Here is a 16,286-nt window from a genome sequence, read left to right as displayed (position 1 = left end):
GGAACTCCCTGGTCAGTGTCAGTAGGAAGCTGAGATCCCTCATAAAATCCTCCAAAGCTAGTTACGAAAACAAAATTGTTACTGATTCTAAAGACAACCACAAAGCATTTTATAGCTATGTCAAGAATCTCAATGGTAACACTCAGATCTGCGCTGAGTTACAGCACAATGGCACTAAATATACAGAACCAACTGATATTGCCAACATCCTGGCAGATAGGTTCAGTGCTAACTTTACCCCTCTCTCACCCCCTAAAGGGCCCATCTCTATACCGGAAGAATGCAAAGTTCTTGTAATCATGGCTGCACAGGTAAAAACCACATTCTCCAAAGCCAAGAACACAGCATTCATGGGATGTGACAACATCCCAGGCTGCATTCTACATGAACTACAGAATGAACTGGCACCCACCTAAGTACCATGTTCAATCATAGCCTCACCTCAGGCTTTGTGCCCACTGAATGGTGCACAGCAATGGTTATCCCACTGCACAAATGGGGAGCCACCACGGACCCCAGGAACTACCCCGATTAGCCTGATGAGCCAGGTCTGCAAGGTTATGGAACTTATAAACAATGACAGTGGTAATCTCCAAACTCTGGACCCCACCCAGTTCGGGTTTGTAAAAGGCAGATCATGTCTCCTAAACCTGATAAATTTTTTTGAAGCGGTCACCAAAGCTGTAGATGAGGGTAAGGTGGTTCACGCAGCCTATCTAGATCTTGCCAAGGCTTTTGACACCATTCCCCACTCTGGAATTATAGATAAACTCACTAAACTAGGTATAAATCCCTATGTCACAAGATGGGTTGCCAACTAGCTCACTGACAGAACCCACACTGTGAAAGTAGCAGACTCCAAATCTGACTTTAGACCAGTGACAAGTGGAGTACCACAGGGTTCAGTGCTGGGTCCTCTCCTGTTTGGTATCTACTTCTCTGAAGTACAGGCTAACACAGAAGGTCTTTGGCTAATGAAGTTAGCAGAAGACTGCAAACTAGGAGCCATAATCAAAACTCCTAATGATGTGGACATCCTACAAAAGGGCCTCACTGAGACAGATGCCTGGTGTCAAATCCATGGCCTCAAGCTCAGTGCCAAAAAGTGCATTGTCACTCCTTTTGGTAAAAAACATGTACCCATGAACTACCACATAGGCGGTAGTCTTCATAACACCAAAAGTGTCATAGGAGACATTGGGACACAGGTGGACAGTAGTCTGTCCTTTGATAATCACACTGCCACAGTAGTCAGGAAATCTTTCTATGTGGCACACCTCATCACAAAAGGTTTCTCATCCAGGAAAAAAGAGGTCATTGTTCCCCTCTACTCGTCACTCAGTAGATCCATTATAGAGTACAGCACCCCTTTTGGTATGTACCTCACAAGACATCTACAACAAGTGGAAAGGCCACAGAAATACCTCACAAAGAGGATTACCGGCCTCAAACAGATGCCCTACGCAGACTGTCTCAGAAAACTCCAGCTTTACTCCTTTACATATCACCTACTCAGAGGTGATCTCTGCCAACATACAAAGCTATGTCAAACCCAGAGCTGTTGGACATGCTCCACTTAAAGAAATCCCAATCCCTCCGAGCTACATGCTCAAGGGACCTAAACTTTGTCACCACAATAAACAGAACATGCTAGAGGGATAGATTCCTGTCCCAGAAACTTCCCATACTCTGGAACAAACTACCTATCTATATCAAACAAAGCTCCTCATTAGCACTCTTCAAGAAAAATCTTGAAGATTGGATGGGAGATAGTAAATTCACCCCGCGGACCAATTCTGTGGCTCTGCTTGACAGGGGCACAGGAAAATAATTTTCTTGGGTGGCAATAACCAGGATACCTTTTTGGCTAGGCTTATATAGGCCCTAGGGCCAATAGCCTAGTACCTACCTATGAATCTATGCATTGCTATACACAAGTGTGTACTAGCTGTTCACAGCCATGCTAAGCATGCACTGGTATACACAAGTGTGTACTAACTGTTCACAGACCTGCTAAGCATGCAGTGCTATACACAAGTGTGTGCTAACTCTTCACAGGCATGCTAAGCATGAATTGTTATACACAAGTATTTATTAATTGTTCACAGGCATGCTAAGCATGCATTGCTATACACAAGTGTGTACTAACTGTTCACAGGCATATTGCTATACACAAGTGTGTACTAACTGTTCACAGGCATTGCTATACAGAAGTGTGTACTAATTGTTCACATGCATGCTAAGATGTCTCAATAGTCAGACTCCATCTATTATCTTTCACACTTGAATGTCATTAGGATCACTGCAAAGGAACATATGGCTTACATTGAATCTTACACTTGCACAATAATTCTGATGTTGCAATTGTTGCTTGTTTATTCATGCTAACTTTAAATGCATCTCTCCCTTTAAGTTCATAGTTATTTTCTATAGCCTTAATAAGATATGTCTGTTTCATACTGTCAGATAACTATGCGATAAAAAGATCATTGCCATGCCAGAGTCTTAACAGAAGTTAATTTTGCTAATGAATATTGCTTATGAAATGGAAAAAGACCCTCTTAAAAAGAAGAGAGACAGAGAGATCAGAGGTGGTTCATTGTCTATCATCCTAAGCAATCCATCATGAGTATTGTGTTCAGCCTATCAGCAGCATTACAAACCTTGCCACTGTACAATTATACTGCTCAGTTTTTTGACTTGGTTCTCTATTGTTTAACTTTATTTCAACAAATTCATTGTTAAAGAATCAAATATCACTTAAACTGTGAACTGACAAAAAAAGTTCATGTGGTTGAGCTTCTATAGCTTCACAAAGACTAAGTTTAAAGCTTTGCCCACACCTATCCAACCACAAAGTCTGTCATTTCTTTGAGCCATACAGGGCCAAGTACACATTTGACATGGCTGAATAGAACATATAGTGAGCCAGAAAACAGTGCAGATGTATTAGTACCTATTGCTTTCTCTTTGTCTTTATTTGTCCTACATGCTGTAGAAAATAATTTTGTAGCACATGATTAGCAGAGTCTCATCCCACCTAACTTACATTGCAGCACCATCAAATGTTAACGACTGTTTATGCTACTAAATATGTTTTTTTGGGCCTTTTTTTACTAAAATGGTTGTTAAATGATAAATTCTGTATTATCTGCTGGTAACACTAGGACTTCTCAACAGATTATTTCCATGATTAATCAAAGAGCATAGAATTTCATATCAACATTATTTGTTCTATCCTGCTAGTGTTTTCCCAAATCAAACCAAAACATTTATAACTTTGTTTATGCTGAAAGACTTGATCTGTCACTGATTTCACCAGCCTGTACTGATTTTTTTTTTTTTTTTTATTAGTATTTCATCAAAGTACTAGATCTGAAATATATCTTCAAATATTTATTTTTTTAAATGTTTTGCCTATTGCTTTTCAGTATACATGTCTGTCATTCATAAGAATAAAGTGAATGACACTAATATACAAGTGCTTTAGTTATGTTTCAAGAAAGAAGTCAGATTATACTATACGTCATTGTTGATACCAAAATCAGGTGGACCTAGGCCTATACCAAGGATATTACTATGCCTTATAAATTTCAGCATGAAATTAATTTCATATAAAAACTGTGTTCATTTTTTTCTGTAAATGGTAAAACATGCAGTTAAGGGAAAAATTAAGATCATGAGAAGAAACGTTTAATGTGTTTTACACTGAACTATGTGTATTACAATTTAAAAGTATTTACCGCTAACTTTTTCAGGGACTGTATATTTTTAAGAATGGTCAGTACAATAAAAAAGTAAATATACATGCAACTGCTTTTCTTATTTTAACTTCTCTTTTTCTTCCTTGAGGATGCATTTGATGCAAGTGGATTCTGTCCAGCGCTGGATGGAGGACTTAAGATTGATGACCGAATGTGAATGTATGTGTATTCTTCAGTCTAAACCTATCAGTATTGATGATGACCTAAACAGTGACATTCTTCTCCCACCACATCAAACTGTAAGAGATAACTTGCAGGCATTGCTTAAACGAGCTTGGATTATAAGTACAGAACTGACAAAGATTCTTCAGAAGTTGGAAAACAACAGGTGGCAAAAGGTCCATAGTACAGCGGTGAGAGCCAACTGTCACATGCGTTTACTGATTAATGAATATAAAACTTTTACTAGGAATTCCGCCAGTGAAGTACATCAGGTATAGTGTGAAGACATTTGTCATTCTGTAGCTATCGCTTGAACTATAAGACTGTTCTAAGTATCATTTACTTTATCTCATACAGAATATGGAAATATTACGGTCAAACAGAAACTGTAGTTAATATAAGCGATGTCCCAACACTTATGTTCTGTACGCATGGATTATATGTTAGGAGGTACAGTGAATGGTTTAATGGTATTTAGAGTATCATAATCACAAGTGTGTCAGACAATATACAACTTGTTAAATCACATTAGATAAGCATGCTTTACACTTATGGTAATACACTTAATAAATGGAGTATTATGTCTAACAATATGGTAATACACTTATTAAATGGAGAATTATGTCTAACAGTCTCACTAGCTGACAGGCATTACTGCACCCTGAATTTGATCTCACAGCATGCTTAATGAAGAAATCACCATAGTTTATTAATGAATGTTATTTACATTTATTTTTACATAATAAATACAGTTTGTACATTACAAGATTTTCTTGAACATCTGAGGTGTGTAAGAATATTCTATTCTAACATATCCCAAATGTTTCAAAAACATTTAGTCTTGGCATTGTTTGCAATCCATCCATCCATCCACAACTGCTTTTTCCTATTTTTTTACACATGGGGTCGGGGTGCCATTTCTTCAGTGACAGTCCTCTAGAGCCAAGGTTTACACTGCCAGGTGGCAAGTCCTGCTGTGGTAGTTCCTCCACATCACACACTATGAAAAAGGTATATTAAATAATCATAATAAATATGACCTTATAATGTAATAGTTTAATAGCTTATGACTCAAATCAAGGAATGGGTTAGTATTCTACATCTTAAATATTCTTATCTGTCTATAGCTACATATGTGTATTATTTCATACTGTATGTATGTTATTACTGCTTTTTATCACTTAAAGCTTTTCTCCCCGGGCCTCTAATGAAAATGGACATATATCCAGCTAGACTAATCTGATCAACAAATATAAAATAAATAAAATGTGTTTGCCTACGTGGACTGACAAGTACAAGACAACTCAATAATACTATCAGAATCCACACAAATACCATTTCTATAGTAGAATAAGCCACCCACAAAATATGCATAGAGTTCTGCCCCTCCAGCTCCATTAGCTTTAAATATATCTCCATCATTGCCACATGATTACCACATAAGGCACTCGTGTATATAACAGAATACATACTCATGATTAAGCATTTATCAATGCCTTTTTCTTAGCTATGTTGCCAGCTGCAATTAATACAGAAATAAATGAATGCATATCTGATCTGCATCATATGTTAATTATTTTTTGTGAGTCATATAGCCACTGCAAGGAGAGGAAGGTAAGGCCAGTCACGTTTTTATGCTAAAATAGTGTGTGAATTCCATTATAGCACGAAGTAGATGAAAACACTCAGTGAACACAGTTTTTGTTACTAGATAAATGGGATTAAATTAATGGGATGAAATTAAAATGTCCTCCACTAGGGCCTGCTTAGGAGGCTGTGCAGTAAAGATATATCATGTGGTGATTTATTATAATGATATCATGATATAATGTATGAATATTTTGTGGTGTAAGTGACATGTTATGGCATCTAAGCATTCATGTTTTCAGTTTCCAAAAAATATTACCAAAACATTTACCTCTTTATGTTAATAAAGAATAAATTGGAAGTCTTATAATACATCATGCAATGACAATGTATTACTCTGTATCTAAAAGGAAATCAGATAAGTAAGATAAGTGACCACAGGCACATTAGAAAAAAGAGGGGTGCTGATAATTTCAACTGTAATCATTTTACTTGCAAATATGAAGTAATTTTTAGTCAAAAACATGTAACAGTGTGCCAGGCTAAATGCAACACATTACTGACATTAAAGCAACTGCTAAAATAAAACGTCTTTCATGCATACTAAAGACAGAGACTGTAGTATCTCAGGAGACTTTTCCTTTCCCCAAGATGCAGCCATCTTGGAGTTATTTATTTTTGCATGAGAGGTGTCTGGGAAAACGCCTGAAAAAATACTTTTTCTGTTTTTTTATTTTCAATGTTAGCTGAAATGTTGCTTGTTTATGATCATACTTAGTGGCACTGATCACACTAGAGTCACATTTTTGTCATGGAGCAAGTAGGGCAATATGTTTTGGCAACAGATGTGCATCCTTAAATGATTTAAAGTACCACCAAAATCAAAATAGTCAGACAACACATGCACTCTTACATGAGTATGTACATTTATATGCCATTCATGCTGACTATATACATATATAAAACACAATGTATTTATTCGATATATTTAAGAAAGAAGTTGAGGGAACTGCTAAAATTGGATGCAATAAGCACATTATTTATGTTGTTCATCTGCTAAGCCTATAATGTTAAATAATATATTTGTCAATAATATCTGTTACATAGTGCAGAATCATTTTAAGTTGGATCTGATGCTTTCTGTTAGAATGTATGTTGGTCTCTGCAAAACAGTTTGCATTATTTTTGTCTGAAAACATAGACTAATTAGCTTTATTATTTTAGTATGAAAAACCATTAATGGAGAAATGTGCGGAGCTAACAACAATGACTGAAAGGTAATTCATTTTCTTTTAATACAATTTATAATATTTAGTGAAATGGATTTCTGAGCTGTATTTAATTAACAAAATTTACAACATAAGTACTCTCTTACCTTTCTTTCTGCCAAGAAACTATTGCCATAGGCCAGTGGAAGGAATTCGATGCAAGTCACTTTTAAAGTGAAAAGAGATAGAAGTACTTCTTGGCTCTGAGCCATCAGTACAAGGCTTTAAAGTTTATGTAGTCTATCCACTTATGAAAATCATGACATTTATGAATCATATTGAGCCTTCTCATTTATTTTGTTTGCCCCAGTGCAAGCATACACACATTCTGCTAACACATACGTGCAAGCACATGTGTAAATGTTTCTGTACCATATTGAATGTGTGTGGGGTGCGTGCATGTGTGTTTGTCTTGTAACTTCTTTAATTTAATTCCACATCTGAAGCAAAATCTGAAATTTTGCATTTTTCCTCTGATTTTCAAGAATGATGAAATGTTATCAGACAGCATTTCAGAAGTTGCATGTACTGTTTGCTTATCATTATTATGATGGTTATTTCTCTTTGCATTAGAACTTTGTTTTGTTAACCTTCTTGCATCATTTCCTTACCCTTAAAGTGCTCTCTTGGTATTTTCAAAGAGCTCTTTATCATGAAACTTAAACATCATTAAGATGCCCATGCACTGGCCCAGCAAGCAAGAAGCCTCAGTCCTCACCACTAACACCAGTGAGGAGCGTCCACTTTGGGAAGGATAACAAATATACACACAGTAAAGTACAATTTCCTTTAAGAGTACACAGAGATCACAGTCAGTCTGGGGCTGGTTTCTCCCTTTCTCTCCAGATCCCCATTAAGACTCTTCACTGGCACAGCTATAGGGTATAGCTCTCAGCCTAGTGGTCAAGCTAAAACCTCCAGCACCCTCTCTGTCCAACCAGTGCTTCATGTCCCTGCCCGAGTAGCTGACACCCACACACTTTGAGATATAAGTTATATACAATCACACAGACACTCCTGGAGAAGGCTGGCACAGGTTCTCCAGCTATGCCCCCTTCTCTGCCAGGCTATAAGGTAAAAATTGCTGTTACCAACCACTAATATCATCTACTAATAAGGCCCTTACTAAAGGGTGTCCAATTATTACTGTGCAATATTATTATCCAAATGGTAAGTGTGACTGAACAGCAACACTTATTAGAGTGGCTTGGCCAGTATCACTATATACATGCAATATACTCTAGAGCTTAAATTATCTCTACACCAAATGGCCACAGTTGAAAAGGTTCAAAAATATTTAATAATAAATAATAAAAACACATGACAATACTTCTTACAACACAGTGCTAGTCAAGAGTTCGGAGATCACAGGAAAAATGCATAAAATAATACAGTAGAATAGTTCTGACATCAATACAGAAAAACAGCTAGTCTAATCTTCCAATTTCCTAGCTATATCTAACAGCAAACACAGTTCAAAAATAAACTTACATATAGCCACAGGCAGAGTGCTAGTAAAGTCGGATGTTCTGAAGACAAATGCAAAATGCTCTGAGTCTTTCTGCCCTTAAATTGATAGCACAGTACTACTGACTCATTTCAGATTACATAATTTTTTCTCTGGTTCCCAGGTGAACAGAAACTCAGAGTTTAGCAGCCCTTTTGATCTTGCACCTGGTCAGAAAACTATAGCAATACAAGACATTATACATGCAAATTCTAGCAATTAATTCTGGACTCAAAACAATAGCAAGAATTCCTTCATCCAGACATCACGTCTCTGAGTTTTAAGATCAAACAATTATACAATGCTTGACTTGTCACCTTTCTTCCAGGAGAGTGCACTGTTGTTACATTTTTGACGTTCAACATTTAACACCATTTTCTTCCATTTAAGAGAATAAGCCTATGACTTACATTAATATTTACAAATGACAGAATTATCTACAAAGTTCTATCTGGCTTAATCTGCATGAATTTTCAATTTTCAGTATTTAGCTGTTGATTTTTACATTAGTGTATAATACTGCAACATGCATAGTATATTATATTGTATTATATTAGGGGTCCATTTTCAGCCACAGCAAGTTAGAAGAGGATGCACTATAGTGAGTAACTGCATGCAATATAGTGAGTTACAGCATACAGCTTTACATTACATGTGTTGCTACACAAAAAGTTTAAGCAAGAGTGTGCACTTTCAGTCTTTTTTACAGATCTTAAACCAATAACAGGGTTTTTTTTTATACTAGAGTGTAGTAATGATTGCTCCATTTTAACAAAACACATCTTGAATACAAATTTAATCTAATGGCCATTCTCTTTCACTGAGATGGTATATCCTTAACGTGAAAATATAAAAGAAAGGACTGGTGGACACAATACCCTGCACACACACACACACACACACACACACACACACACACACACACACACACACACACACACACAAATATATTCTTGATACCAATATTGTTTCATGTTTTTTTGTTTGTTTATTTTAGACTAAAAGTGTATTCAAACATCTCCATTCTATTATAGCTATATTGATGTTTCGTGATATCTGCATTACAGTGAATTGCTTGTGTAGTGAAAGTTGCAAACTTTAATGAGGGTAAGATCAAGTAATTAGTGAAAAATAGGTGGAACCCCAGTGCTGTTTTAAAATGATAAAAAGTTACTTTATACCCTAAAGCACTTATCCAATCGTTTTTATCTATTAAAGTGTGGGTTTATGTTTTGGACCGTGGTAGTTGGACTGTTTTGTTTCTGTATTCTCTGTTTTAAAATGAGTTTTTTTTTGTTTTATGATGATGTATGATCTAAAGTTTCTAGCCTGCTACATGAGAGGTCTTAAGGATGCTAGATAGGAGGTGGAGTAGCATATGGAACATACCTTTCAACTGTCCAGATCTTTGCAGAATATCAGGTTTTTGCATCACACTTTTGGTCTATTCCTCATACAATTCATGTTTTTCTGTTAAGTCACTGTGGACAGAAGTCACTAAATCATGACATACATTTGGGGTTTCAGGCTTCATATCCTTCAAAAATGTATGCTAATGCAAATCCTGTTATTGTATCAACTTTTTAAATTTATAAGAGCAATATATGAAGTCTGTCCCTATTTTTGGTCCATTGCCCCCACACTATTTTATTGTTTGACCAGATATCTTGCACTAAGACATTGAGAGGTGTGATATGGAATGAAAATTAGTGGTTGAAGAATGCAGCTTTATGAAGTGAGGTTTGTCAAGTAATGAAGTGGCAAGAGGCAGACAGTTACTTGGTTCTTGGGTTCATAAGCAAGTACTAAGCAAATCAGTTTGCAGAACATTACACGCTCAGCCAATAACCACCATTCAAAAGTTTCCTGTAGCTGGAAGGAGGGCAATACAAGATAGACCAGGGGAGAATTTGAAGTTGCCCATGCAGTTATCTAGATTTTCCTTGAAAGGGGCAAATATCCTACTGTACTTGACATGTAGTGGCAGATTGTTAAAAAAGGTGGGGGAATAGTAGGAACATGATTCAATCACATCAACATGCCTTATTTATCTGTTGATGAAGTAGTTTTTTTAACTGGATATTTGAAGAACCATTTGTTCTACAGAGGAAAAGGAGGTTAAAGAGACACAGCTTTTTCATAATTTGAAAGACTAGTCACTGATCTCCATGCATGAGTTTAAAAGAAACTGAATATAGAGAAAAGCTGCCAACATGTCCTGAAAATTAAGATTTTTGGGGCCACTGATGTATTTAGTTAGGAATGTTTGAGGTCTCTTATGCTGAGTGATAAGTTTAGACAAATACAAGTCAAAGGGGGCATTCTATTTAATAGTGGGTCTGATTAGATACAAGTAAAAGGGAATTAAGACTTCTCTTGATATAGATGAGATGCCTTTGGTAATTAGATGAGCTGAATAGGCTCTCTGAAGAAATGCAGGACCATGATAGTTAAACAATAAGTTATTTTTAAAAAGAATAACTATATCCCTTGCTATAGTGTGTAAATGGAGGGAATGTGCCACCTATATGGCATGGGAAAATATTTTGTTTACCAATATTAATTGTACTACACTTTTTTCCACGTGTACTTTTAAGACAAAGTGCTTGGAACAGTTCTTAATGTAATGTTATGCTTTAGCAATTGTAAGTCAGTGCATGATCAAATAATAACACCAATTTACAGTAATCTGCAAAGTTAGATAACCATAGGCCAGGAGTGTTGTCCTAAAGGTATGAGAAATAAATGCCAAATAATATAAGGCTCATCACAAAGCTGTTTGCTATACTTCTGGTAACCTTTTTGTTTCAGAAATGGAACCTGTGATGTTAAACACATGGGCTCTGTCAGATAACCATTTAGCTACCCACTACATAACACAAGGAAATATATTCAGACTTGCAAGTCTATCAATAATACCTGCATGGGGCCATAGCAGATCTCATCTCTACCTACTTGATCCAATTGTAATATGTATTATCATCTGAAGACTGAAACAGTTATTATCTTGTATTAGATGCTAAAGGTTTCTGGTGGTGTCAGTCATTAACGGAACCTCCATCATCTGTATTATACGTATTGTGGACACACTTATTTTTCCATGTAAACATCTTTTCAAAATGCCATTTTTAACACAGAATCTAGAGGGATTATTAAAAGCAGGACCAATCTTTATCTTCCTGTCATGATTACAGCCATGACTAGTTCAAGTCTCAGTTAAAACGGTGGGATTAACTTCATTGCCCATCATCTTTTTACACTGTATTGCCACACGACTATGTTTCATGTCGTTAATTTTACAACACATTCTATCTGAATTTACTTCTCATCTTTGGCTTATTATTGACCCAGCATTTTATTTTGTATACCTTAATTTCTCAAAAAATTCTTTTAGGTATGAACTACTAATTTCACTTATTTGGTGCACATCCAGAGTTTTAGAGAAAGTCAAGTATAATTCTTTGAATAGCCTGCCCTTATCTCATGACTTCTTTTCCCCAAAACTATTGAATTCCTTATTAGAAGGTCATATAACACACCAAATGTATTGTTTTCTCAAACATCTTTATTGAATTATCACTTGTGACATAGGCAAATTTACATTCATATAACAGTCACCAAACTACATTAATATAGCAAACATACTTCACATATACTGCTATATATAATATAAATGAAGCAATATTACATAGGTTCATAGGTATGTACTAGGCTAATGGCTCTGGGCCTTTACAAGCCTAGCCCACAGGATTACCCTGGCATCATGCCACCTGACCTTAGTTCCCAGTGCCTCTGTCAAGTAAAACCACTGGAGTGATCCCTGGGGTGAATTTTCTATTTCCCATTCAGTCATCAAGATTTATCTTGAAGAGGGCCAGTGAGGTGCTCTGCTTGACATGTATAGGAAGTCTATTCTATAGCATGGGACGTCTCTGGGCTATGAACCTGTCCCTCTAGCATGTTCTGTTGATTGTGCTAATGAGGTTGAAGTCTCTGGAGTGTGTGGCATGGAGGTATTGGGATTTCTTTAGATGTAGCATTTCAAATAGACCTGGGTCAGACATGGCTTTGTAAGTCAAGCAGAGATCACCTCTAAGTAGGCAATATGAGACAGAGAATAGTTGGAGTTTTTTTTAGTCTGTCCATATAGGACAACTGTTTAAGGCCTAGGATTCTCTTTGGGAGGTACTTGTGTGGCCTCTCCAGTTGTTGTAGATAAAATAAATTATTTAATTCAGATTCATTGATATTTAATATAGGCAGCACTGTAATGAAGTATCAACTTGTCACAGATGAGTGAAAGCTCCTGAATGTTAACAGCAACTGAAAAAAAAAAAAAAACACCAAAAAGGGTTTTTGCAAGGGGGAAACCACACTGCACACACTGGTGTGGGGGACTGTACTTTTCCCCTTTATATATATAATAATTCTGTAGTTGTACCATTACAGGGGAAATTAAAATTGTCCATAGTCTTGCAATTTGACCTTCCAAGGAATACCCAGCAGTCACAGATTAGTGATCACAAAAATAAGTGTCCATCACTAGTGCTTCCCAGACAAGTCTGGCTCCTTAAGTATGCATTTATACACTGATTAGGAACTTCTGGTTTTATAAAGACAAATACCTAACAAATGGCAAGTTCATTAAATTTCTGTATACCACAATTTTGCCTTTCCTTTCAATAAGGAAAGTAAGAGAGATAAAACACTTTTAATGTTACACAATGGGACACTGACCTCTAGACTTTTCATCTAATCTTCTAGAAGTGAGGAATACACTGAATTTTTAAATTTATATATTCAAGTTTTCTGCCAAGTTTCTTTCTTACAGCATAATTTTCAAAGACTGAACAGATGAGTTACATTTTCACTGAGCACTTTACTTATATAGATCCAAACAGAAACTTTTACAGGCAAATACCTTCCTATACGTCTACAGATTTATTCATTCAGTTATTTTAGATGTTTCACCATTCTGCCACTATATTATATCAGGAGACTTAAATGACACCAAGACAGGAGATATAGCATTTGGTCTATATTTCTAGCAAATTATTTTACATGTATGGCATCCCAATCACTGAAAATTGGACTCAGACTATATTTGAATATGGTCAACTCATATACACAGCTTGGAAAGTAAAGATAATATTTGATGACCTCTCAAAATATATGTAAACAAATAATCAACATTCCAAGAAAGAAATATGTGAGATTTCTTCAGGTCTGACCTAGATTTGTACATAAATCTAAGGGACATCTTCACCTATATATCCTTTTGAACAGTTTTTCATCTGTACCTCCCTCAGAGTATTGTTTCTCCAAAATAAGAGGTAAAAATGTTGAGACCTGAAACATGAGGATTTGAGCATTTCACCCACTCTCTGAATTTCAAAGAGTGAGCTGTAAGAAAAGTAAACTGGTATTTTTACAGGACTACATGTCCCCAGGACCACAAATATGCAGGCTTTCCTCTCACATAACTCTGTACTTAAATAACAAAATGACCAGTTAGCACTTGAAAAAGGAACTTTAATAAAAATCCACATTAAAAACACATATGGTTAAGCGCTATTGTCAATAAGACATCATCAGAATCATAAACAAAACTGAGGAAGTGACCTATAAAAATAAACAAATTGACACCCCCCCCCAATAATAGGACCAATCAGATTGGTGAAATAAACACCAATCAGATGGAAAATGCTAATAAAGTATAAACAGAGAACCTATCATAAGTTCCTGCCAGTCAGAATACAGAGTTGCTACTTTCATCAAATGGTAGGTAGACCTCTCACAGGGTGAACAGACAGATGGGATCATACAGCATGAACACTAATCAGATGGAAAATGCAAAAAAGTGCAACAGAGAACCAATCATACATTTCTGCCAATCAGAATACAGAATTACTTCTTTCATCCAATTGTAGACATACAAACAAAACCCAGGAATTTGATGTCAACAACTTAGAAAACATAGCATACAATTATTTAAAGTTTTGATGCTCTAAATTTAATTAAATTGAAAAGGTATCATTTAGTCCTGGGAAGGTCATAGCATCCAAACGCAGTTGCTAAAGCATTTCACAATGTAGTAACTGATTTTTCCAATCCCCCAAAAAAGCTGCTTTGTCAATTTTCTCCAAAATACAAAACTTAAGTATCAAGAAGTTGTGACAGTGAGAGATGTGTTTTGCCATCGCATTCCTGTCATCATTCTTCAAAATGGATGCACATGCTGATAAATTATTTTATTAAAATTACTGTTTGTTTTTCCAATTTAAAATGCTTGGCATGCAAAACACCTAGCCATGTACACAACCATGTCTGTCATACAAATGTACTGGCCTTTAAACATCCACCTTGAAACTGTTTCAAAAATTACAGTGCTGAAATCTGTCTCAATATAAGGGCAGTGACAACAACAGTCACACTTATGAGTCATTAATGAGCTGTAGTGTAAACCCCTAAGAGGTTTTTCCAGAATGTTTTTTTTTTTAAATTCGGGCGGTAAATGTTGGTGCATCATCAAAAAGTGATTTTAAGTTCTCATAACGGTGAAGTATAAACCAGTTTTTAGAAATAATGTTATGGATATTTATTTATTTAACATTTGTTGACCAGGAATGTCCGACTAGGTTCCACAGAGCCTGTTTTCAGCAGAGGCCTGGGGAGATATGCTCTAGATACATGTCTTTGGAATGTCTAAAGCATTCAGTAAGTAATGTAGAAGCATGTTATTGGATGCTAAAAAAGATTTGGAAAGAGGACCTGGTGCTGGGAACTGAACCTGAAGTTCCCCATTATTAGGTAATAATTCATCCACTAAGCCAAACTCTCTGCTAATGGCTGCTGTGTTAATATTACTAACATCTTTACAATGAACCTCAATACCTTTCTTAATGTTAGGGGCATATTTACCATTTCTTTCTTGCAGAATTAATTGCTGCCAGTTTGGAGCTTGTTGTTTTTATTATACTTCTGCAGTCAATCATTTCTCACTCCGAGATTGTAAATCCTTGAAGATGATTTGAGATGCAGTGAACAATTACGTTTCCATATCATACTCACCTCTGAGCTCATATGACATTTGAATAAGAATAGTAAGTGTAGGGGTTTCATGGTGTACGGTGAATGGCAAAGTGCCCCATGCAGAACATGACATCAGCAAGGTTTTTAGGTCTGGACTATGGCAAAGTGGATATAAAGTTATATCCGTACATTTAGGACTTCCAGTGTTTTGGGAGTTACAATTCCTCATCTCAAGTTTCCTCATACTGAACATGTTATTTCTTCTCTTATCTTGAGATTTCCAAAGATTAATATAGAAAATAATTGCAATTAGATGGTAAAATGAATAATAAACAAGTGGTAATTAATTAGCTACATTAAGAAATGCTCATAGACAAACTTGGAAAAAAGGTTGGGGAGTGGGATAACTTAACTACTAAAAAATTATAAAAATGCTTGAGGTGGAAGTAGAAGTTCACAGTCTAGGACAATTCCAGTTTTTATTTCTGTGGCACATTGCTTTTACTGTTACAAATAAGCAACACATCTAATGTGAAGTGTAATGTTAGATGTATTGAGAAAATTATGGCAGAATGATTCATCTTCTTAGAAAATATATCCTGGAAAAAATTGTATACTTTTATTAACATGTTTCACGTTTTTCTCATCTAAAATAAATCAAGCTTGGTGACCTCAGACATATGTTGTTATGAAAAAAGAATAGATGCTTTTGGTAAAGACTATTATAATGAAAGTCAGATGATACAGCTGTTAATAAGCTTCTTCCTAGTGTACAAGGTTTGATTGTTTCAGACTCCATTTGCCTGCCACATGACCTAGAGAAAGTCACTTAACCAGACAGCAATCTTGGGCAGAGTCTGAAAGAGGTCCATCTGGTACAGTACTCTATCTTGCTTAACAAAACAAACAAACAAAAACAACCAACCAACAAACAGATAAATAAAATAAAGAAATCAACTATAGACA

General features: G+C 35.9%; 1 protein-coding gene across 4 annotated transcripts in view; it reads left to right on the top strand.

The window, feature by feature from the left end:
- Positions 1-16,286, top strand: part of INSC (INSC spindle orientation adaptor protein) — a 1,312,382-nt gene that overhangs the window by 604,731 nt on the left and 691,365 nt on the right. For 3 of the 4 annotated variants that reach the window (XM_044082784.1, XM_044082780.1, XM_044082781.1), the window contains exons 3-4: positions 3,853-4,198; positions 6,738-6,790. In XM_044082784.1, coding sequence (XP_043938719.1) covers positions 3,853-4,198; positions 6,738-6,790 — 399 coding nt within the window. The remainder of the gene's footprint in view (positions 1-3,852; positions 4,199-6,737; positions 6,791-16,286) is intronic. The other variant, XM_044082782.1, reaches the window with a different exon arrangement.

The sequence above is a fragment of the Protopterus annectens genome, chromosome 9.part0, assembly GCF_019279795.1.
Source record: "Protopterus annectens isolate FY-2018-M chromosome 9.part0, PAN1.0, whole genome shotgun sequence".
NCBI lineage: Eukaryota > Metazoa > Chordata > Ceratodontiformes > Protopteridae > Protopterus > Protopterus annectens.
The sequence above is the reverse complement of the archived record's forward strand: the minus strand, read 5'-3'. Positions and strand labels throughout refer to the sequence as shown.